At 40.3% G+C, this 25,128-nt stretch overlaps 1 protein-coding gene across 16 annotated transcripts in view; it reads left to right on the top strand.

The window, feature by feature from the left end:
* CD44 (CD44 molecule (IN blood group)) overlaps nucleotides 1-24,502 on the top strand; it is a 97,938-nt gene extending 73,436 nt beyond the window's left edge. For 2 of the 16 annotated variants that reach the window (XM_084851360.1, XM_084851341.1), the window contains 13 exons: nucleotides 1,031-1,201; nucleotides 2,190-2,369; nucleotides 3,553-3,732; nucleotides 3,927-4,112; nucleotides 4,885-5,064; nucleotides 5,867-6,046; nucleotides 7,573-7,752; nucleotides 8,029-8,184; nucleotides 9,114-9,272; nucleotides 11,255-11,440; nucleotides 13,796-13,906; nucleotides 16,280-16,358; nucleotides 21,659-24,497. In XM_084851360.1, coding sequence (XP_084707486.1) covers nucleotides 1,031-1,201; nucleotides 2,190-2,369; nucleotides 3,553-3,732; nucleotides 3,927-4,112; nucleotides 4,885-5,064; nucleotides 5,867-6,046; nucleotides 7,573-7,752; nucleotides 8,029-8,184; nucleotides 9,114-9,272; nucleotides 11,255-11,440; nucleotides 13,796-13,906; nucleotides 16,280-16,358; nucleotides 21,659-21,875 — 2,165 coding nt within the window. In that variant the 3' untranslated portion in view covers nucleotides 21,876-24,497. Of the gene's footprint in view, nucleotides 1-1,030; nucleotides 1,202-2,189; nucleotides 2,370-3,552; nucleotides 3,733-3,926; nucleotides 4,113-4,884; nucleotides 5,065-5,866; nucleotides 6,047-7,572; nucleotides 7,753-8,028; nucleotides 8,185-9,113; nucleotides 9,273-11,254; nucleotides 11,441-13,795; nucleotides 13,907-16,279; nucleotides 16,359-21,658 lie in introns of all 16 variants that reach the window. The other 14 variants (XM_084851427.1, XM_084851387.1, XM_084851379.1 and 11 more) reach the window with 13 other exon arrangements.
* The last annotated feature ends 626 nt before the right edge of the window (nucleotides 24,503-25,128 follow it).

Genomic DNA, 25,128 nt, shown 5'->3' with positions numbered 1-25,128 from the left:
TACATTATTTGTTTTGCAAAGCCATTAGACCTAGTGGCATATTCAGGAATGCTTCCTGGGTTATGATTTTTGGTCATAGGAGTATTCCTGTTTTACCCACTTTGCAACAAAAATTGTAATATCAGTGGAATTCATACCCATGTCTATTTGCATGTCAGCCCTGGGTATGCCAAACATCTCAGAGTAGGTTTGCAAACCAGTATCTCACTTAATATCTGGCTGTGGCTCAGTGGGCAAGTGCATGCTTTGCGTGTAGAAGGTCCCAGGTTTCGTATCTGGCATCTATAGTTAAAAGCTAGCAGGTAGCAAGGTGGGGAAAATCCTCTGCCTGACAGAGATGCTTCCATTTAAAGTAGACCACACTGAGCTTGCTGGACCAGTGAAATTATTGAATATATAAGGAAGCTCTATATGTGAGTACACAGATGTATGAATCTAGCTCCCTTGACTGTTTGGTCATTCCAAAGTTCTCTCTTGTTTAATCCCTGTTTTGGCAATGCAGCAGTTTGGGCCCTTTTGACTGAGACTGTTGCTACAGCATAAAACCCAGTTAAACTGAAGAACTTGAGTTTAAGTTGATGCAAACCTACTAAAATCAGTGTAACTGCTTGATTCTATAAGGAGGCTAAACTCATTTCCATCCAAGTGCTTTGGGTTCATTGGTTTGTGAGTTAGTCATTTGGTCTGTTTTCATACAACAAGAGAAATTGTACCTTTTCTTGGTCCAAGTGGTGATTCAAATATTGCCAGGTAGCTTTTGATCTATCCTAATTGGCACAATTAGTGGGAGTCCTTATGTGCATAAGGAACTCCTATGTGCTTCGCTATTCATTTCTGTAGAGGTGGCAACTCTGCATTTAAAGAGATGCATGCATGGATCTCCCATTGTAGGTTGAAGCAAATGAAGAAACCTGAATGCATAGGAGCTCATCAAAGCACCCACAGAGCTCTGAGCCATTATTTACTAAACACATGAAAAGCCAAAGTAGGGAGGTATTTATTCCTGCTTTATTTATCATCATCACAACAGTCAATGAAAGTGCTGAACATGAAGAATCACATCAAGATCAGCTATCAGCTGAGGGTAGATCTGGACGGAGGAGTGGAACAAGTTCTGCCACAAACAGAACAATCCATGAAGTCCTAGAAACACTTGTCCCTCCAAGTAAGCGTGATCATGAAAAAGAGTCTTCTCAGACAGGTACTTGTCAGTAGGACTAATTAATTAATGTAATCTTACTGTATTCAGTATAAAAGAAAATTATATTCCTCTTTTATTTTGGTAACTAGTAAGACTGAACTAGTTGTTAGGTATCAATAGCTAGAAGCCAAATCCCTTTTAGAACTGTGTCCTATGGTCTCATATGCTCTTCCTGTCAGGATGAATGGCAGCTTCTGAAAGGGGTGGGGGGTGTTTATTGGAGTAATTGCATAGGGTGCCATGGTCCTGAACCAGATCACCTGTCCCTTATGGTCACTATTTGTAATAATAATAATAATAATAATAACAACAACAACAACAACAACAACTGCAATGCATTCACAGATTTCCATTAGTCACACATGTAGTTTGACCCTATCAGTACCCTTTAAAGTATGATCCTTATGTTTAAATTTTAGGGCACTGAGATCACCTTGATGTCATAGGATATTATGACGAAACCTTCAGTTAATCAAGGAGTAGGGAGGATTGCTTTAGAAATAGTAGCAACATTAATAAAGGAAAAAGTTTACTTCAAAGGTAGCCAATTTTCTGCTTGCAGGCTCAGCACAGTTTCCCACCAATCCATGCAGCTTTACCTCCCATGCTACAATTGTCTGGTGTGCACCACTGGTGCAGATACTGTGGCTGTATCCATCGTTGGCTTTGCACTATCAGAAAGCATTTCTGCTTGTGCAAAGCAGGGCACCTGATTGTTGCCAATACCCCCTACCCACTGCAGCCCCTGCAACCCTGCTCCTGAGGGTTGAGAGACTCTCTGGGACAGTGTGGGACATGGCACGGAAGGCTGGAGTAGGTAGGAGTGGTGGGCAAAAATTGGCTGCCTTGCCTTGCCTGAGAAGAAGTGCTTTACGCTAGTGCAAAGCCAACATTGGATATAACCCTTTATGTTTTCAAATGTGAAGTTAACAAAGGGGTTCTTTCCAGAGTAATAAGATGCCGATTGACTTGACCATTGCTTTAACAGCTCTGATTTCCCATGATGGATCTAAACATGAAGATACATCCCATGATTCACAATCCCCTGTTGATCACCCCAGATCAGACACTGAGGAGTTATATCCAACAAATAACACTTTGGATGATGTTCTACACAGTTTTGTTTCTCCAAGTGAGAATAAAAGTGGGTCTTCTCATAAACACATTAGTAAGAATAATTATTTACCTTTCACTATCCACTTTGGGTAGAGCACACTTATAGATCTCAGTAATCTCATTCTGCTGCTGAACGTTTTTTTGTAATTTAGATGGATTTGGGATGAACTGGAAATATCTAGTTATCAGTATTGTTTATATTTTAAGTTTTTTATCTCCTTTATTCTCCTTTGGTTTGATAACTGGGAAGTCTGTCCTTTGGGAATTTCTCTGGTTTTTCTTCACAGCAGTGGTTATTGCGTAAGAGGTTTTGTATGTTAAAATTGCTGGGAAATATTAGCATTCAGTTTACCTATATTATGTTTCACACTGGATTATATGTAAATTCACCGTTATTCCCTAAAAAGTAGTATTAGTCTTGTAATCATACTTCAGGCTATAAGTGTCAAGGACATATTTCTTTCATTTGCTTTCTCCATTGGCTACATAATAACTATAAACAAGTCTACTACTTTTGGGAATTATTAAAAGCCAGAAATATATATCGAGTGTGTTGGTTCTATTACTAATGAGATTTTTGGACACACTTCCCCTGAAGCTTGGCAGCAGCCTCATTAAGGTGCACAGAAATGTTGTTTTATTTTTTATTATGGAGCTACCATTATAGTTGCATAGATTTTTCATTTTTTACTCTCACCTTTCTGTCGCTAGTCCATCTCTTTTTTCTCCGTCTCAAACTCTCCTTTTACAGAAGTCAGAAATACAGACATAAAAAAGAATCAAATTAAACGGCTGTTATTTATATTCATTAACTGGCCTCCCAAGCCCTCACTCCACATGCTTAACATCTGTAAAGAAAAACTAGCTGATATACCACATTTCTCAGTTTTATGTTCTTGCTGTTTTCATCCATTTTAACTGGATTATTACTTAGCTACATAACCTTATGAATTACAATAATTTTGTTGACATTAATGGGACTTTAAAAGAACTGATTATATAAAGACTTTTATTCATTTAAAAATGTGTATACATGAATTAGCGATTGAGATGCTTGCCTTAGTGACAGGCATAAAGAAGTCTAAAAGGCATCCTTTCTGCTCATTCTGTTGAGTCCTACCAATGTCATTAAAGACAAGTATATAAGTGCAAGATATATTGACAGAATTCCAAAGAATATTTCAAACAGTGTTCCTACATATATAAATTATCAAAATGCTTCATCATCAAACCAGATATGGAGTCTAATGACAGGATGAAACATGAAGAATCTACTCAAAACCCACTACCACATGGTGTGTATCCTGAATGGGCCAGTGAAGAAAGATACCCCACAAATACATCTAGCAAGCAGACGCTACCTGGAATTGTTCCTCAAAGTGAACATGAGCATAAAAATGAATCCATTTATACAGGTATCTGCAAGAAAAGCAATAATCATTTACTTTTATTCACCCTGAAATCAATTTATTATAATTCCCTTAAAGGGGTGTAATCCTAACTCCACTGAAGTCAGCAGGAATTGGGATTGCAACCTTAAATACTCATACGTCCCAATAGAATTTGCTGACACTAAGTAATATGGGATGTGGTTCCATCACTGTAACAGTTGTAGGCACCGCTGGTGACATTAATCATGAAGATTCTATTCATGATATGTTGATCCATGGAATTCATCCCCGTTGGAACAGTGAAGACAGAGATCTTGCAAACACATCTAGAGATGGTGTTCTCCCTGACATTATTTCTCCAAGTGAAAACAACCATGACAAAGATTTGGAAACTTCTAATACAGGTACCAGGATATTCCATTGGAAGACTGACACAGTTGGATTTAGTTTACTATTGCACAATCCATTTAGGGAGAAGTCATGTCTCTGCTGAGGTCAATGGCTTATTGGATTGAATCTAGAGAAGATATTTATAAAGCTAGTCAGAGTGATAATTCATTACTATACCAGAAATGTAGCCATGTTAGTCTGTGGCAAACTGAATCCTGTGTTACCTTAATGGCTGACTACTTTATGATGGCATGTGCTTTCCTAGACAGAGAGTCTACACTAAGTGCATAACATAGATAGAAATGGTCGTTTATATGTAGTACATTAAAGTGGAAGGAAAAGCATGTTAAATTGATCCAATTTCCATAATAGCTCTGGTCTCAACACACCATGAAAATTCTATTCATATTCCACTGATGTATGGGAGACATACTGGGTGGAACAGTGACAATAAATATCTTGCAAATACATCTAGAGTTAATTTGCTACCTGGAATCATCCAATTAAAAAGAGAATGAAAAGAAAATATCACATACAGGTACCAGTAAGGAAAAGAGAATCCATTTATATATCACTATTTTGCCTAGCTGAATTAGATATAATTTTCATTGTAGATAGGATAGAGATAGAATACACTCCAGATAGAGTATAATTCTGTCTCAACAAGAATGAATGGCTAAGGTGTTATTGACTTCCATTTTCCATAGTGTGGCCACCTAAAATAGCACTTAGTAAAGCAGCTGTGAAAAATAGTATTTTTAAGTGACACAGTCATCTTTGTAACAGCAGTCATTTCCAGCGGTTTTACTCACTATGAAGACTCTACACGTGATACAATGTTGCACAGGGAACATTCTGAATGGGATAGTGAAGAAAAATATCTCACAAACACATCTGGAGATAATTTGCTGCCTGGAATTTTTCATCCAGCTGAAAGTGAGCATGAAAAGGAACCTTCACATACAGGTACCCGCTGGAAAAGAATTAAAATTAAACTATTTTAAGGTGCAATCCTATGCATATTTAGACAGAAAAAAGTCCTACAATTTCCAGCCTTCCCCGGCCAGCCATGCTGGGAGTTGTGGAACTTGTTTCTGTCTAAACATGCATAGGATTGTGCTTTTAATATTTTTTATTTGCTATTATTTTTCCAGATGAGTTAGGTTAATCAATGGACTTTTACTAAACCACAGGAAATAATGTATTTTGGATACTCAGTAAATAATGTGGGAAGTGACCATGCAGACATAGCATTTAAAATAGATCCAATGTCATTGGAATAGTTTTGGTCTTCAGGATGGCACCAGCCATGAAGACTCTACTTGTGATCCACTCACGTCACATATGAGATGTATCCTAGTTTGGGCAATGAAAACAAATGTGTTGTTTATTTACAATATTTGTTTCTTGGTTTTCAACCATAGTGTTTCTCAAAGCAGTTCCTGTAAATTTATCTGGAAATAATTCTGTGCCTGGAATAATTCTTTCAAGTTGAAGCAATCATGAAAAGGAAACATCTCATTAGATATCGGCCAAATAAAGGAATTCTATTAATTTTCATTATTCTGATGTTAGATGGGAGATTACTCAATCTTTAACTGTAAGACATAGGTAACATACCACCAATTTAAATGGGATTATACTTAAAATCCTGGTAGGATAGTCTTACAGTTCAACAAAACATAGCACCTTTAAAAAGTTATTTAAAAACAGTAAAAGAATCATGCAGATGTACTATTTGAAAATATTCAAACCATCATTGCAACAGCTGTTGCCTCCAGTGATAATGGCAAGCATGAAGACTCCACAAAAGAACCAGTAGTGCATGGTACGCACCCTGGACGGGGCAGTGAAGATGACCACTCTATGAACACAACTAGGGATGATGTTCAGCCTGGAATTATTCCTCCAAGAGAAAGGAAGCCAGAAAAGGAAATGCCTCATACAGGTACTTCTCAGAAAATGGGATTCTAATAAGTTTGTACATTCATGTGCTGTTTCTTGAAACGGTGTTGTTACCTATCCCATTTGAAGAGCTAGATTTACTGGCAGTTAATAATCAAGTCCTATTAATCTTCAATAAAATCATGATAGTATCTATAACTTACATAAAAGCACCATCAAGGGATTCTGCATATGTAGTCTCTAAAATTGATCCAACTCTCAGTTTAACAGCTGTGTCTGCCAGGAATGACAATAAAAAGGAAGAGTTGACACCAGATCCACAAAGGAATGGAACATTTTTTATGGTGGAGTAGTGAATACGAGTAAACTAAATTAGATTTAAGGCTGAGGTACTACCTAGTATTATTCAACCAAATAATTAAAAAACACGCACACATGAAAATGAACACACACATGAAAATGAACCTCCCAGAAATCTGTTTTTTCTTAGAGTAGACGCTGAAGTCTATTTGAAGTAAATGGCCATCATCAAATCCCCAGTAGGAATGTCCAAGAGCATGTCTGACTTTTTCTTAAACTATAGTGCCCCTGCCCAATTGCTGCATCACAATAAGCTGTTTTTGAAACTGTCCCATATTTATCATATAGTAGAGTGCTGTTCAGAGAGGCAGAAGCCTCCTGTTGAATGTACTATGTAAAGTCTAGGTAAAATACCTGTTAGTACAAAAATGTAGTAAAAGATTACACAGATGTAATTGTAAAGAATGATCCAACCATATTGTAACAGCTGTGGTGTCCAATGGTGGCAATAACTATGAAGATTCTACTCAAGATCCACTGAGCCAGGAAACGCCTCCCAGTTGGAATGGTGAACATAGGCATCCTGAAAATGCATCAGCGTATGATTTAGTACCTGGAATTATCTCTCAATCTGAAAATGTTAATGAAAAGGAAACCTCACATATAGGTACTGTGAGAAAAAAAAGGATTCAAATATTCTTTTTTGTTGCCATTCTAGATCAGTTAATATCATGATCTAAATAACAGTTGCAATATTAATCTCACCGTCCATTGAGACTCATCAAAACATGGAAGGTACTTGTGTCATGGTTGGGTACAATGGCCTATAAATTATATGAGAACTGGGCATGCAAATGCAGCATTTAAACCATTATTGCAACACCACTAGTCTCTAGTGATGGCATCAGTCATGAAGACTGTACTCGTGATCCATTCATGCTAAAAACCTGTTGATACTTAGTATTATTCCTCCAAAAGAAAGTTAGAATAAACATGAAACATCTCATACAGATTGGAAGAGGGACTGTGAGACACCCCCCCCCCCCAATTCTACGGCGAGATTCCAAATATACCTTTCCTGTCCTGTTTTGTTTGTAATCTTGTTTGAGCTAAGGACTAAATTCCTGCTGATTGCCACTAAAGTTTGATAGTGGATATCCATTAGGGATATTAATAAAGTTCAAAAGATAATTCTAAGTAAATGGTATGGGAAGTGGCTATATACCTGTTACAGAACATTTAAAATTTATCCCACCATCGTTTTAACAGTTATGGGTTCCAGTGATGATGCCAAATATGAGGATGCTACTCATGATCCAATGATGCATGAACTGCATCATGAACAGGGTAGAGAAGACAAATATCCCACAAACAACACAAAGGATGAAGTATCTCTAGGAAGTATTCCTCCAACTGAATACAATAACGAAGAGAAAAACTTTGATACAGGTAGTAGTGGAAAATAAGTTCCTAATTATGTGGGGTTTGGGGAATTACTTAGGTTCACCACTAGATTGTTAGTTTCATTCAGTGAATATAGATATCCATATACCAAGCACATCTTCTGCACAAACTCTATTTTAAAAAAGTTATTGCACTGAAAATATGAATGGATGAAATTGAAAATATTGGGCAAACAGTCATGGGGAGGGGATTGGCTTGGACAGGGCAACAACTTATATTTTAAATATCCAAACCTAAGTTCATCATTGATTCATCAAACAGTTGTCGTTCACAATGATCATGAAGACTCAACTCAACAGCCATTACCTCCTGTTCATCAGCCAGGCTGGGGCACAGAAGAAAAATATCCCACTAATACTTCTAGAGATGGTGCACTAATGGGAGATAATGAAAATGAACATGGTCCTTTATATACAGGTATTGCTCTGAAGCATCATTTCATCATGATGCATGAAATGAACTACAGCTTTTTAAATATAACATATATTTCATTATCATTCCTTGATTAATGTCTAGCTTCTCAGTTTAGAATTGTATTCTTACAATGATCCATGTACCTGACCAAACAGTTCTATGCTGCTGATTTGTTGTTAAGCTGATCTATAGGATGTGACTTCATTTGGCTATTAATTTGTAATCATGTGCAGACCTTGTAGAACATAAAGAAGCATTTTTTTTTTGCAAATGTAGTTCTTAACCTGCCATATACTCTGCTTCTTGATACTCCTATTATTTCATTCATTATTATTATTCTGTGCATCTGCCAATTGGCCAAACTCATATAGTGGTGTTTGCTATGATGGTCATTTGGTAGCAGTGTGATTTATAATTAAATTGACACAAGTTAAGACCTGCAAAAAAACTTGCAGCCAGGTGTGGGCAGTGGGTAGAGAGCAGAAAGTTCAAGGAAATGGTCATCATTCATCAACAGATGCTTAGTCGCAACTGGCAGAGTCTTGGCTCATAGCTCCTGAATTGTTTGCTCATTTGTCAAAAGAGTGTAATGCAAATATCACAGCCAAGTCGCTGGAATCCCCAGTATAATTGTCAGTGACAACCAGTAATCCCAGAAGGTGGTCAGGAAAGAAAAAAAAAGGGAGAGGGCAGCAGTGGATGGATAGAGTGGGACTCACTGTCAAAGTCAAGTGTGTTTTGCAGAATTTTTCAGTTGTAGCAAATCCCTTTCAGACCAGAATCTGGCTACTGGCATGCATTTCAAACTGTTGTTTGGGTATTGATCCTACTCTGCTAGGAGAGTAAGAGGTCAGTGGATCTGAGTGAAATAAAGTTAATAGGGGGGGTTTACTTCAAATTTTACATTCTTAATTACTTTACCATTGCCATAGATGTGGTCTATGATGGGACTAAAGAAGATTCAACCCCAGAACCAGTGAGGCAATGGGGTAGTGAAGACAAGTACACTACAAAATCCACAGCGGATGCCTTATTTCCTGGAATTGTTCCTCGAAGAGGAATAGATCAAAAAAATAAAACTGATCATACAGGTATCCAGTAGAATGGTGGTGGGATCTTTCTTACCCCTGTCTATATTAGGTGAGATAATCTTCTGTTGTCACTTTCCACCTCTGATTTAAGTGCATACAAAATTTCATGCGTCCCAAGAGCACTCTGTGAGGTATGTTGTTCTTAGCATTGGAAAGGCTGAGGAGCTGAAACAGAGTTTTTGCCTTGCCCAAGGCCTCTCGGTGAATCCATGGCTCGGTTTATACCTATCCCTGAGCCCAACATCTAATCACACTGATTCCTTATAATACGTATTTGTATTTCTAGTCCTAAAATATATGTCTATAGAAGGCCTGCTACTTACAACCTCTTTTTATTAGAAATTCCCAGGAGATGGTAACATACAGTGCTATACAGGTTAATCTTATTGGTGAAAATAATAAGTTAAAATCAATACTTAGGGACTGTACAATGTGAAAATGTAATAATAAAACCAACTTAAGGAATCAGAGAACTAGTGGCACCTCATGACCTTAAACTCAGGTTCTGAAATTACCCCAGTCAAAATTCCTAGCTTAATATTCTTTAATATTCTTTAAGGGAGCTTCGGCTATTGGGTGGTATAGGGATGTACAACATAAAATAAATAAATAAATAACCCTATAAATGTTTATATTATGTATTGCTTAATTTTTATTGCGGGTGTTTGCCTGTGTTTATGTGGAAGAAGTAGCATGCAACCAGGAAGTATGTGCATATACATATGATTGCTGTCATTTCAGTATTCGTAGCCCTGTTGATGGGCTTTGGCTACCAAGATCACGAGAGACTATGAGAATCACATATCTTTTTGCTGGGCATTCTGTGTTCTTGGAACATAAGATTTTAAGATGTGAGCAAATCAGCTCTTTTCAAATAATGCTGGTATGCATTATTTTGAAAATCATGTGTCATATGTACAGGTGGATAGTTTCCTAAACCAATTTAGATAATGTTTTTTTCTGTTCAGGACTGTATAGCTCTGCATTTTGTGTTTTAATTGTATACGCCTGTGTTTCTCAGCTATTTATTCTGCTGTCATGTCTTTCATAGCGTGGGGCTAATGATACTTCACAAAATAGGCTTATTGTATTTTGTGTATTTTGTGGTTTTGCATTCCATACTTCTCAGAGCCTAGTGATGTCTTTCATTACTGTCTTTATGTCAGTATTAATACCAAGCTGCAAGATTTTGAGGGATGAAGATGGTCATGTGGTGAGGTGGCACCACATCTTTTTGGTGTACTTTTTACCGACTTGATTGCTTCCTTTTATGAGTTGATAGTGCTTTTTTGTAAGGGTCTAGACAATTAAAGCGTCTGTAATATTGGTACTAAGAGCAGTTATATTAATTATTCACACTACTTTGTTGTTCCTAGCATGTAATTTGGACTGTTTAAATCACTTATAGAAATTGCTTCCTCGTTATAGAATATTTTTCTCCGTAGAGATAAAAAAATCCAAATGTAATTGAGTCAGTGTTTTGTTTGTTTCTTAAAGCAAGAAAAATAATGAAAATACAACCCCCAAATAATAGCTTTTAGCACTACCTCCTAAACTGTGGTGCTGAACTAATGAGATTGTTAGAAGTTGGGATGCATGAACTTTCTTCTTAGATGATATTTCTATGTGTATGCACACTTGAAAGTGGCACTGTTTGATAAATGTAAGATGGGAAAAGCTCTCAGTCCCACTGCTGCTTAGATCTGGGCTACAAGGGTACTTTTCACTGCTGCTCCTTTGTCTCCCACTTGCTTCTCTATCTATTATTACTGGAAATCGTCTAATAACCCACAACTTTCAGTAAGAGGAGGATAGTTTGGTTTAAATAACAGATCAGAATGTAAAGCTAATCTTTACTGTAACCAACATGTGCCATCTTTATTTTCCTCTTTTTAAACTTTTGGTATAGTAGGAATTTGGTAGAAAACATTTTGATTCTGTAAATATCCAGCTCACAATTGGTTCAACCATCATTAAAACAGCTGTGGTCTCCAGTGATGGAGCCAAAAATGAAGAATCAACACAAGGTCCACAATTGCATGGATTGCGCCCTGGATGGAGTAATGAAGATGAACATCTTGTAAATAACACTCAGGATTATATTATACCTGGAGTTTTTCCTGAAATTGACAGTGGTTCTGACAGACATCCAACTTCTTCTGCTGCTAGTAAGAGTTATAAATTCCAGGAACTTCAGCTAACCCTTTCGTTTTTCATACATCAAATTGCTGGGGAAATCTGGTGTGGAAACTACTAGATTTTAGATGGAAATCTTACTCTGAATACATTGTGTTTATCTTATATAGCTTCTTACAAAATTGCATGACTGTAATATTATTTAGTGAATCCTTTTGCACTAGGAGGTGTGTTATTGTTTTTGAACAATCTCTCAACATTTAGGGGGAGATTGATAATTTCCCCCCCTTTCGTCCCTTTGGGGGCTTCTTTTCAAATTAGTAATAAATTAATTAATCATCCAATAAATATCACTACAGACAGAGTGAGAGACAACAACTTTTCTAATGTTTGGGGCATTTGGAAACATCTCCTCTGTAAATGTGGTATTATAGAACTGTTATTTTGGCTTAAAAGTTACAGAAAAACACTTCACAGAAGAATTCCAAATACAGGACTAGCTAATTAAATAGATCAACCACCTAAACTAGAATGTTAAGATAAGAGAGTTGTCTATCACTGCTTGCAAAACTGTCTTTAATTTTTATCATATGAATAAGACAGTTGAAATTAACACACTTGAGGTCAAGTGCCTGAGTACAGCCAGTGAGATTCCAAGCCATCAGCAACTAGTAGAGATACAAATACACATTGGATGCTTATTCCAATCTGCACCCCAGTGGTCATCTGAGCCCTGTTGAGCTGACTGGATGTGTCTTTTGACCACTCTCCTATCTGCCTAAAAAGGGATCAAGGCTTTTCGAGTGTTTCAGCTGAACGCTTGAAATGCCTTGAGGGGCTTTTCCAGTGTTTGCTTGAACACCCAAAAATCCCCCGGTAGCACTCCCTCTGTTGCTTGCCCCAATGGCCCAGGGCAGGGGAGGCAGCCCAGGTAGTGATGGGTGCGCACAATCCCCAGTGGAACATCTTTTCCCTTCAGGAACAAGTAGGACCTTTTTCCTTGCAGAAATGTGGCTCAGGAGGTCAGTTTCCTGTTCGGAATTCTGGAACTTGTATTCCCAATCTCCAGCAGATGCTCTGGAGACTGGGAGCTCCCCCTTTTTTTTTTTTTCCAACACCACCTTCCTTTGCCTCAAGGTACCACCCTTCAATGTAAGTATTCTAAGGGCAGCCCAGAAAATAAAAACTAACAAAGTTAAAAGTACAATCAGCAGGCCAACACTAACAGCAATAATATCATCACAGTTTAACAACAACAAAACTTGAGAAAATAAAAAAGGCATTTACCTGGCTCTAAAAAATAGCACATTAGACACCAGGCAAGCTTCCCTGGGGAATCCACTCCATAGGGTTAGGATTAGGGTTCATACTAATTTTTGTGCAGTTATTCAGAGTAGCCCTTATCAAGTAAAAGTGAAAATATAATGCGAGAATAGTGTTGTGACTAGTTTTTCTAATCTGCTGTAGATGATATTTTGCTATGCAAATTCTTGCCTTCTTTCTAAACTTTGCAATCCTATATTTGTGACCGGTTTGGGATAATCTAGTTGGTCCATTTTGATTTGCTGGCCAGGGGCTTGCCAGTGGACATCTGCAGCTTACAGGTAGTGTCCCTGTTGTACATAATGTGACATCTAGACACTCACATGGTGGAATCCTACAGGGACCAATCTATGCAGTGCTGCTCTCTGAAATTAATGTAGCTACTTTTAAGTACCAAATGTATATTCTTATACTTTGGAATATTCATTTTAATCACCAATACTGCACATTTTTGTTAACTCAGGCCAGCAGGACTTGAATTGTGTTCTGTGTGATTTGGGGGCATGGGTGAATATTACAAAAGTCTGTTTGGGGCTTGAGCCAGTATTCATTGGCCATTTGTGTTCTGCTTGCCTTCAGCTAGGTTTTCAAATTCAAATCCATCTAGACATAAATATCTAGAAAGGACTTCATGTAGAAACCTCATAGAATTAAGTATTACACTCAGTCTATGAATGCCCTGTTTTGCTGTCATTAACATGGCTCCCCAGCATTTTGCAGATGAAAATAGGTTAACTTTAATAAAAAAAGGTTTGCAAACACAGGATTCATACTGTGGTAGAGAACAAACCCAGTGTGTGATCCACTTCCATGAATTTGGATGCCTTATCAGACCGGTGCTATGATTTCTGTGGGGTTTGAGTGCAACCATACCTCCATTTTCTAATCATCTTTCAGGAGGGCAGGAGACAGTGTCTGTGTTAGAAAACTGAACACAGCCACTTCCTGTGTTTCCCTGAACAATATCATGTATTTATCATGTGAAAATGCAAGGGCATAGGCTCCAGATTCATATGCCACAGCTACAATATTCTTTCTGACAATAATGAATGTCTTTCATCTAGGTCCTGACCCAAATAAACACGGAAAGAAAGTGTCCCATACGGGAATAGAGGATATCTCGCCTTTTCCAGGAGAGCAACCAAAAAGCCAACCACGCCAAGCTCACATACCAGGTTGGTTACTGTACTTTTGCTATTTATGTCTATCAGGAAGTCATTTGGGCCTGTGCCGGCACTTCTCATTGCCACCACTGGAATGGGCAGTTGAGCACATGTTTTGCATGTAGAAGGTCCTAGGCTAAACCTTCATTCATTCATTTCATTTCGTTTCATTTACTCAATCCTTGGGGATTAAAATTCAAGGTTCTCAGGCAGCAGAGTGAGGAAAGATCTCTGCCTTAGATCCTGGAATTGGCTGCCAGGCAAAAAAAAGTAAAGACTAGACCAGATAGACCAATAGATTCAATTTAAGGCAGCTTTGTATGTTCAGATATTCATAAATTCAGTACAGCAGGAAATAGGAGGGAGCATGTGAGGAACTTCATTATTCTGTCACATCGAATTGGAACTAAGCCCCAGTATATCAGTGATGCTTACTTTGAGCTATTTGTACTTAAGACAGCCTTTTCCAATGCAGCCCCCTCCAGATGTGTTGGACTACAATGCCTATCATCCCCATGCAGCATGAAAATGATGGGAGTTGTGGTCCAACACATCTGGAGGGGGCCACATTGAGGATGTCTGATTTATCACATTAACTTTGGAAGAGTCTATGTTATGACCAGATATCAGCACAGCTAACCCCTTAGATCCTATAACTCAGCGGCATGCCACCATGTTTCTTACACTTGATTGAGCTGTAATGTGTGACATACGCTCACATAGGGATGTCAGAGAATTCCGCCACAGATCTCGGTGAGGCCGAATGCCAGTATATTCGGCCCCCTGAAATCTGTGGCGGAACGAACCCCCCCTGCGCCCCCCCCCCGCGAAAGGTGCGTGAAACGGGACACTTACCCGGTGCCGTTCGCACTGCTTTGTGAATGGCGGCTGCATCTGTGGCCGCCATTTGCTTCATCACTATAGCTGTGATAGGCTACGTAAATACTTATGTAGCCTGTCACGGCTAACGCAGGGACGCCATTTGCGTTCCTGCGGAAGCCGTGATAGGCTGCGTAAGTATTTACGTAGCCTATCACGGCAAAAAAAAAGGAACCGCAAATGGCGGTGGCTACGGCGGCTGCCATTTGTGTTCCCTTTTTTTTGCCGTGATAGGCTACGTAAATATTTACGTAGCCTATCACGGCAAAATACAGGGACACAAATGGCAGCGGCTACGGTAGCCGCCATTTGCATCCCTGCAGGCTGCCCAGCGGCCGGATGTCTGGCTGTGGGCAGCCCTGGCTGGCAGCTCCACGGAATCTCCACGGAGTGGAGTCGGCTGGAGAGAATTTCCCAGGGAGGGATGGAGCGCCTCCCCCCCATCGCGAATGTCACCCTTTGAAAAGGCAAGTGACTTTCGTACATCCCTACGCTCAAAGACTTTCACACCACCCACCGGAATATCCCTGAAGTTCTCACCTCCATTTTCATCTAGATAGAAGGTTCTTCTGGATGGTGCAGGACGGTGCTTTTGCACTCATGCCCTGCTTGTGGACTTCCCACAGTTCACTGGTTGGCCACTGTGTTAACAGAACCCTGGACTAGATAAGTTTTGGTCTGATTCAGTATGGCTCTTCTTAAGGTTAGATGAAGGGAGGAGGGAAAGCTTTGGACAGTCCTACTCTATACTAAAGGGACAGGAATTTTACTGATTTAAAGCAGGGACGGGCAAACATGCAGCCCACCAGGCAGTGTTTTCCATCCCCCACCAGGTCCCCTGCCTCCATGGTGCAGCTGCTGTGCCACAGGCTTCCCAGTGGTCCTGCTCAGAAACAAGGCGCGTCCTCCACACATGCCTTGTTTCCCATCAGGATCACTGGGAATGCAGCTGAGCCCCCACTTCCAATTGCAGCATTGCCACTTCCGTTTGTGGCTGTGGTGGGGGAAGGTGCAGCCCCCAGAAGGTTTCTTAGGGTCCAATGTGGACCCTCTGCAGTTGCCCACCCCTGATTTAAAGGAAAGAACTCATATCTGTGTTTATCAGGACAGAGAAAAGGAAGTACTTCTTCACACAGCACATAGTTAATCTATGGAGTTTGGTACCACATGGTACAGTGATGGTCACCAACTTGGGTGGCTTCAAAAGGGGATTAGACAGATTCATGGAGCTATCAGTGTCTGCTGTAGATCTCTGTACAATAATTTCTCCACACAGTTATGCACCCTTTTAGACAATTGTTGGTGCAGGGAAGGTTTCGTTCATATATGAACCAACCTTGACAGGAAGCTCACAATGTACGAGAATTCTATTTCATATAATAAAAAATAAAATAAAATACGAATATTTTAAGGAAGCAGAGTGGGATCATCAAAGATACTATGTCAATTGTCAGATGACAAGCAAATGAATGTTTGCATGTTTCTTTCTCACACTTCCACCCACAGATTGGCTTATTGTAGTTGCTTCCCTCTTGGCACTGGCATTGATACTTGGTGTTTGCATTGCTGTGAACAGTCGAAGAAGGTAAGGAACGCATTTTGTAATCTTCCATTTGTTGATGCCAGAACTTTCTATTAGTTTTATTGCTGGGACGGTCTAAGATGTGACATCTTTAGAAAATGCAGAGGAAGGAGCAGCTCGTTCCTTCGTGAGAACCTCATCAAAAAGCACACTGTAGGCAAACGAAAAATGAAATTAAGGTCTGCTCTTAAATATCTTCATTCAGCTAAAGACACTCTGGCTGACTGTATCTCCCAGTTCAGAGACATCGCCTTTACCTCTCCATCTTGAAAGTGGCTGTACCTTCCAGGAGATCCATCGCCCAGCAGAATAATAGTACTCTGCTAGAGTCCCTTCCATTCTATATCTCTTATACTGCTTGTAGGCAGGAGGAGCTCCAGTAACCTCATTGAAAAATGATTATGGGGTAGATAATTACCCCATATGAAAAAGTATCATGCAGTCGATAAGATCAGCATGGAAGTGTCTCCCTGCCACTCCAGGGCCCCATCTACATGAGCCATTTGCCCCGGCACCACTTCGAAGGGAAGATCTTTGCGACAGATGACGCAGTCGCTGCATCACAGCCCAATCATGGTTTTCAGGGAGAAATCCGGGTTTTCGCAGAGTCCATTTGTTGCGAAATTTTCACTTGCTTCAGGTTCACTGCGTGGGGTTGAGCTGTCTGTCCCTTCCTCGGATTAAAATCACAGCGTCATTAGTGATGGTCACTTTTCAACCCTCCCTGTTCCTCCTCCTTCGCAGCTCCGCAGTTACAAAGGCATGCAGAAACAGGCTGGTGGAAGCTGCACTGATTGGTGGAAGGGAAAGTAGCCTGGGGCGGGGGGGCCGGGTGAGAGCAGAGGGCAAACATGTCTACCGGGAAGTAAGTCATTGCCTTCAGTGTTGCTGCGCCTCACACTTTAAGTGTCAAGCTTGAGAGTGGAGACGTTCAGCTACAAAGGAGCACAGCTGAGAAACGCTGCATGCCTGTGGATTCGAAACTGTGCAGCTGAGAAAGGGCAGGTGCCAGGGTGGATGATTTTCATAAACATGTACTCAGAAGCACTTCGTTGAGCCTGTGTTTGTGCGGGGACGGGGGTGTTGATTGGGCAGTTAATAGACTACGTGCTCCTCGTTCTCTCCTCCTCCCCAGCTCTGCACTCTCTGCTCTCAGCACTGGCTCATTCTCCAGAGGCAGCGGCTGCCTGCTTGCCTGCCCGCCTCAGAAATGTGTACGCGGGGTTTGTTACGAACACCTCCTCGGAAACAAGTCCGGCCTGCTAGTTGCGCACCCTCGTCCCCAGCTCTGCGCTCTCTGCTCTTCCCTGCTTGGGAAGCCCATTTTGACCCTCCCATCTACCACCCCAGTTGTTAATTCACAGCGCTAATACTGCACAGCTCCTACTGAGCAAACTATGAAATCAGTGCCATGTAGATGCGGCCCAGATGGTCTTATAATACTTCCCTATTTGAGTCGGGACTAGCCAGCTATACCAGCTAGTCACCTTCAAGTTAGTGACTAATCAGCCAGGACAGCTAGACTGGTGGGGATGAGGGAGAGGGCCTTTTCTGTGGTGGCCCCCACTCTGTGGAACTCCCTCCCTAGGGAACTCCACTATGCCCCCTCTTTAATGAGCTTCTGCCACGCATTAAAAACGTGGTTTTTCAGGCAGGCATTTGTTAGGGTATTTTTAGAAATATGATGTTTTTAATGTATAATTTTATTGTTTTAAACTGTTTCTATTATTGTACATCGCCCAGAGTGGCTGGGTGACCAGCCAAATGGGTGATAGATAGATAGATAGATAGATAGATAGATAGATAGATAGATAGATAGATAGAATAGTTGGTAGGAGTTCCCTGGAAAGATTATTTTGTTAAATATGTGTTCAGAGTGGCCACCTTGACTGCATTCTGCATTCTGCATCCCAGTCCTATCCAAGTCACATTAATGCATTTGGAAGATTTGACCTTATCTCCCAGTGCAGAATATTTGCTGGTTTTACAGTTAAGACCCAACATATTTCCTGCTGGTTTAGCCTTTCTGTCACTTGATTCATAAATTTGAATGTGAACGTTACAGCTCACTGACTTATGCTAATCTTTGATCTTTCAGTGAGGGTGGTGTTTTTCCAAAGCAGAGCATGCTAATTTCTTTTCTGATGTTCTTCCTTTGTCTATAAAGTAGCAGACAAGCAAAGACCAACCATGATCAAATGCAGACAGCATCTCCTCAAAAATGGCCAGTAGTTACAAACTACTGCTTTCCAAATGACAACATTGTTTTTCTTAGAATATCAGGAGTTTAAATGCTACATACATACCAAAACTCACAGCCATGTTTTAAAGCCTAGTGGAGGCAGGTGTAAATAGGAATGTTTCCAGGGGTTTGGTGTACCTGAGCTTCACCACCGAATTAAAAACACAGTGCAATCCTATACATGTCCACTCAGAAGCAAGCCCCATTGAGTTCAGTGGGGCTTACTCCCAGATAAGTGTTTATAGAATCACACTATAAGTCATGCCCTTCCCTCTGTTGGTTTTTTCGATGTTCAAAATCCTGCCTTTGTTGATGATGTTTATAAGGCAGCAGGGAGACCATGATTTGGCTAATAAACCAGGGAGTCCAGATGAGACCTCTGGATCTCATTGTCTCCCCTTCCTCCCCCTGCCTTTAATTCAAGTACTAGAGGCCAAAAGGAAAGGAAAGGTTCCTCCTGTGCAAGCACCGGGTCATTACTGACGCCTAGAGGGACGCCGCTTGCGCTGGTGTTTTCATGGCAGACTACAGCGGGGTGGTTTGCCATTGCCTTCCCCAGTCATGACTACCTTTCCCCCAGCAACCTGGGTACTCATTTTACCGACCTCGGAAGGATGGAGGGCTGAGTCGACCTCAGCCAGCTACCCGAGACCCGGCTTCCGCTGGGATCGAACTCAGGTCGTGGGGAGCGTTTCGGTTGCAGTACTGCCGCCTGCCACTCTGTGCCACACGAGGCTCTCAAACAGATGGATTATATAGGGCATCTTCTGGTGAATAATGACTCAACTAGATTCCATAGCTCATGCAGATGCAGGGCTGCGCACCTCATGTAAAAAGTAACTCAGTAAGGAGAGTACGTGCTTAAATCCCTTAACACCAAAGCAGGTTTGGGGAGGTTTGTTCATTCCTTCCCTCTGCCCCCGCCCCCCCAATAATCTACACTGATGGATTGTTGGCGATGGCCTTGTCGGCCTATAACAGCTGGGGGCAAATGGGGTGAATGTTTTGTTTGCTTCTGACGGGGAGAAGGTTTGTGTGATCTGAACATGCAAACGCACTTAGGAACAGAACTGAATGCAACTTCCTCTGAAGTAGCGAAAATTACGTCAGTCAAAAATCAAATGGGTTCTTAACACTTGTGAATTTATATGACACCTATATTGCTCCATTTCTAATAATAATAACAAAAATGGTTTATTATTATTATTATTATTATTATTATTATTGTTATTTAGATAGTGTCATCGGTGTGCACAGTGCTTCGCAAAATATAAGAGGACAGGTCCCTGTCCTGAGGAGTACACAGTCTAAAATTTGACACGGGAAAATATGTGTTCTTTCAGTTAGACTGTAAACCAGTCTTAAGTACTGTCTGACCCCTTCAAGCAAGCGTGGTTCCAAGAAGTCTGTCATGTAGTGGCTTCAGAGGTGCTTGTAACAGGAGAACCCCTAATATTCAGTGTGAACTCTAACTCATTACTGAATGATTCACTAGCCGTAGCCTCTCTAGTTATGATTTCATCATATCACAGGGCATGCTTGGAACATGAGCAACACAGTTCGATATATCAGTTGGTCTTATGATTACTTGTTTTACCTTTTCATAGTTTCCGCTTGGGTTTCGTGTTGAAGCGCATGCCCTGAGGCTCAATGTAACTTCCAAAGTTCATATCGCAAAGGCTTTTCGTTGCAACAGTTTTTAAAAATAAACCCCCAGTGAAGGCTGGTGGGTCCGATGCCAGTGGGGCTGTGAATCTGCTGTGGGTGTCAGACAGAACTGTAACGGAGCTATCCAAGGTGCTGAACCCAATAGGTTCGGCGCCTGACTGAAACCCAGAGCATATGCACAGCCCCGCTGACATCGGACCCACAAGCCTCCACTGCAAACAACACCTCCCCCCACACACACTTCCCAAAATGTGCATCTGTTAAGAAATTATCTCCAGAGGAAATGGGTTCTTCTTCAATATAAGAAATAAGGCTCTGGTTGCAGATGTTTCACACTTGAAGTACACTGATGGAAGTTGCGATTGGCTGCAGCAAACTAGTCACACAACAATGCCTATGAGACATACTGTATAAGCCTTCCCTACACAGAGGTGCTGCTCCAAAAGTATGAAAGAAATACAAGCACATTTATCTCTGCTGAACCCCTGATGTAGAAGTTGGGCAGTGCAGGCACACAGCACCAGCTCATCCGTTCTGGGGAAGAGAGGGTGGTAGAAAAACAGAATTCAGTCCTAGAACTGATCATGAGGAATGAGAAAGTACCATGTACAACTGACGCGAGACCTCTGTATTTTGTACTCGGGTATCCATTATTTGTTTGTTTTGGGGATGGGAGGATGGGATTGATGTACTTATTGTTGGAAACTGCAAATAAATAATAAAAATTCAACAGCAACAAAAAGGGTATCCATGCTTAGGGAAAAATATAAAGTGAGATTTGAGCATTGATTGGTGCAATGCAGAATAGAATCATAGAATAGTAGGGTTCGAAGGGGCCTATAAGATCATCGAGCCCAGTATATTATAGTATTCCCTATGGAAAACTCTCAGAAAACCATTTAGCTGCTGGCTTAAAGGGGAATTACATGGCCACTAATTGGCTGAGGGGAGTCACAAGGACAGAGCGTTGCCAAATGACAGGACTGAACCATCATCAGCCATGGTGGCAAAAGCTTCCCTTGGCCCTCTGTTCACCACCACTTGTACAACCCAAAGAGGTCTCGGCACAGCCCTATTTTTTGCATGATCTTGTGAACAGGAGAGTCTCTTGAATGATATCTAAATAGAAGGGTTCACTAAAACGTCGGGGTGAACTAATATTCAGGGAGGCTTCTGTGTGGTTTTCCAATAAAAATGTATCTTTATTTCCTGTTCCATCATTAAAATAAAATTAAACGTTTGTCCTGATTAAAAATTTGCACTCAGCAATTAAACTTGGCCCCTAAAAAATACTCAGTTAAAGCTTGCAGCCAGCCCCAGACAAAAGCACTGGAATTTACTTTTTCAGAATGTCACTGTATACTTTGATTTCCCATGTTTTTCTTTCCATTAGATGTGGGCAGAAGAAGAAGCTTGTGATCAACAATGGCAAAGGAGGCATAGATGAGAAAAACATGGGTGGATTGAATGGAGACGCCAGTAAATCTCAAGAAATGGTGCATTTGGTACACAATGAGAAGCCAGAGGACCAAACAGGCGCACATGATGAATTCCTGGCAATTGATGAAACACAGAACCAACAAGATGTGGCCTTGAAGAGTGGCGTGTAAGGAAGCTATGTCAATCAAGTTGATGCAGAGTTGGGAAAACAAAAAGTCGCACGGAACTGGGACTAGAATTCACAGATGCAATGAGCTACTGATGTCTTTGAATTAAGCATACATTTTCTTCTTTCTCTTTTTTTAATGATCAGGTACAAGATAAAAATGTCATTTTTACTTTGTGTGACATTGCATAATTTTGCCCAGTCCAAATTGGTAAGTACCATGTTACCAGTATCACCTGTCTCCCAAATGCAGTATATTACCTGAATAGGCAGAACACCAACTTTGACTTGTTTTCCCCCCACTTCCACAACTTTCCTCATTATTTCTTAGTGGAGTCACCAGAATCCATAGCCACTAAGACACTAAGGTACTAAGTACGTCCAGAGCGCTTCAGAAAGCCAAGCTACCTAGAGAGTCGACATTAATCAGAGTGTAAACTTCAGCACAGAATTCCTATTCATCACTTAGCCCTTACAAATTTGTCAGATTCATTAAATCTCGCTCATTTCATAATATTTTGGAATGATGTGCTACAATGATTGAATACAGAAAGACTCATATGTTGGAAAATTCCACAGATGGCCAACAACATTTTTTTTAATAGAAAGAGTGGAAAGACAAGAAAGAATACAACTGATTTTATAGCAAATAAATTTTTATTCTCTATAATCTGAATAATCTGTGATGTTATTTTTAAGTTTCAAAGTTATCTGCTTCCACTGCATGGTTTCTAGTTGGAGTATTTGGTATAATGTTAACTTAGTTAAGCAATTCCCATTCAACTAATACTGTCATTCAGAGAGAGGGATACACAGCAATGCACTGCTCATGGGATACTGACTGCACGCATTTGCACAGGATGGGACCTGAAATCAAGATCCCCCAACTTCATGTACCTGTGTTTCGTCCACACTTCAAACAGCTGTTTCCTGTTCGGAACTGCATTCAAGGTTCACAGTCTAATGTCAGGAGCAAAACGCACAGCTCTAAATGATGGTTTCAGAGATCCCCAAGAACCATATATACACAGCACATCTTTCCTTGCACAATTCCCTAGCAGGGTGTGTGTTTTCCAAAGCCTGCTTCTGTGCATGTTAAGACTATGGTGGTAATTTTATACTCCAGAAAAAATCACAGTGGGCAAAATCCAGTGGTGGCCATCCGCCAGCAGGACGAATACCATTGATAGAATGGATGTCTCCTCCCTTCTGCAGCCCTCCCATGTGTGACTCCAAAATTTGTTCCAAAGGTTTGGGGGGCCTTCTGAAGACTATGGGGGGCACGGGGGTACAGAAGGATGAGAGAGGGGAAGTCCCACAATGTTGGATGTCAGCCATTTTCTTTTCTTGCAGTGTGGGTTTCCCAGTAAAGTGGGACCAAAGTTTCCTTTAAATCTTAAGGTACCAATACTTGCAAATACGGCTGTTTCATATCATTTGGCATATGTTGTTGAACTCACGATAAAATTATTATTTTTTTATCCTCCTTTCAGAGGGTTCTGTTTTATATGTCATCTATCTGACATTTCATTCCTGTTCTGCTGAATAGGGTACTTAATTTTTATCCAGTATTCATCTATTATATAACCATTATAAATGATCACCATTCTTTATCCGGCAGAACAACTCTCCAAGCTGACTGTGTATCAAATAAGTGACCTATTAATATACATATTACAAATGCTACGAAAAATATAGTGGGCGCTTAAAAGGCTGAAAGAAGGTAAAGAAACATCAAAATCCCTGGAGAAAGTGAAATATGAATTTTGTGATACTGAATAATGTAAGATAGTTGCAAGTGTATTGCCAAGTTTCTTTGTTCTTATGTATGTCCTACTTGCTTAAGAGGTGATGTTATTTCATATATAACTAAAAAATATTTTGACACAACAATGTTATTATTAGCAAGAACTCCTAATTACTTACTGTTGACACCTTGCACATTATTACACCAATCCAGCAAGGGAGATCTGCTCATGGAAGGAGACTTCTGTACATTCAGTTCTGCATCTCTGGATACACATCGACATCTGTATTGCAGTGCTATATTTTGGATCTCTTTGAACTGGACTTTGATGCCGATAGGGATGTGCATATTCATCCAAGGCTGTTGCATGTGACTAGAGCTAAATTAGGGCCTATCTCTTTACAAAGAACCATGAAGGAGGTGGATGGGTGAGTGTGTAGGAGGGAGGGAGAGAAAAACCAAGAGGTGTCATGAATTTACATACATTTAATGTTAGACATGGTTTGGCCCTCAGTATGCAATGGGATCTTCACATAATTGGCTTGCACTAACAGGACATTTGTGTGCACTTAAATTTTAAGCAAAACCATGTTGTGTAAATTAATCCCCAGATGCTGATTAAAGCAAACATGAGTGTTTGGAATAACAAGCTAAATTAGTATCTAAGCTTACTGTGGCCATCAGGTGCCATCTTTCCTGTTTCCACATTCTATCACGGATGATTACCAAGTGAACAGAGATGGAAAATGAACTAAAATGTGGTTATGTGAATCAGCCCCAGGTATCCTTAGGTCAAGAAAGACCTAAGTCAAACAAAAACTAGGGGTAGCTGTATTTGTATGTTGAAACAAAAATAAATAACGGCTTACCCACACTACCAACTTACATCAGGGTTTTTTTTTTCCAGTTTAGATGCCGTGCTTTCTCTGAAGAATTCTGGGCATTGTAAGTTGTTGAGAATGCTGCGAATTATGTTATCACCCATCACAAAACTACAGGTTTCCATGTGACATGACCATGATAACTATGGTAGTTAAGCCTATTTGAATGAATGAATGAATGAATGAATGAATGAACTTTTACCAGTAAATCAAACAGGATACCTTACATAAGAATATAAATAAATTCACAGAGGAACCAAAAGAGAACCCTTACTTTTTCACCTGCTTCCTAATTTCTATTGAAGATAGAATTTAGCTAACCCTTTCAGTAATGTAAATAGCATCATCACTAAGTCACAAAGATACCAGTTTCAGTAGATCGTCCAGGTACAGTTCCCAAGAAGGGAAGAATCGACCTCTACAAACAAATTTTGTCCACTACAAACAAATTTTGTCCTTATTTTGCTTTCACTCAGAAATGCTACTTCTTATTCCCAGCAGCACACTCTCTTCTTGAGCACTTTATTTTGGAAAACATCTACCCTCTTGTGTATTTTTTCCCCCAAGTGGAGGGAACCATGGCTTCTGTTTTACTGACACAAGGGATCAATGAGGATGCCATTCATTCA

The sequence above is a fragment of the Heloderma suspectum genome, chromosome 1, assembly GCF_057233095.1.
Source record: "Heloderma suspectum isolate Gila_16-S chromosome 1, 16-S_ref, whole genome shotgun sequence".
In the NCBI taxonomy this organism is placed as follows: Eukaryota; Metazoa; Chordata; class Lepidosauria; order Squamata; family Helodermatidae; genus Heloderma; species Heloderma suspectum.
The sequence above is the reverse complement of the archived record's forward strand: the minus strand, read 5'-3'. Positions and strand labels throughout refer to the sequence as shown.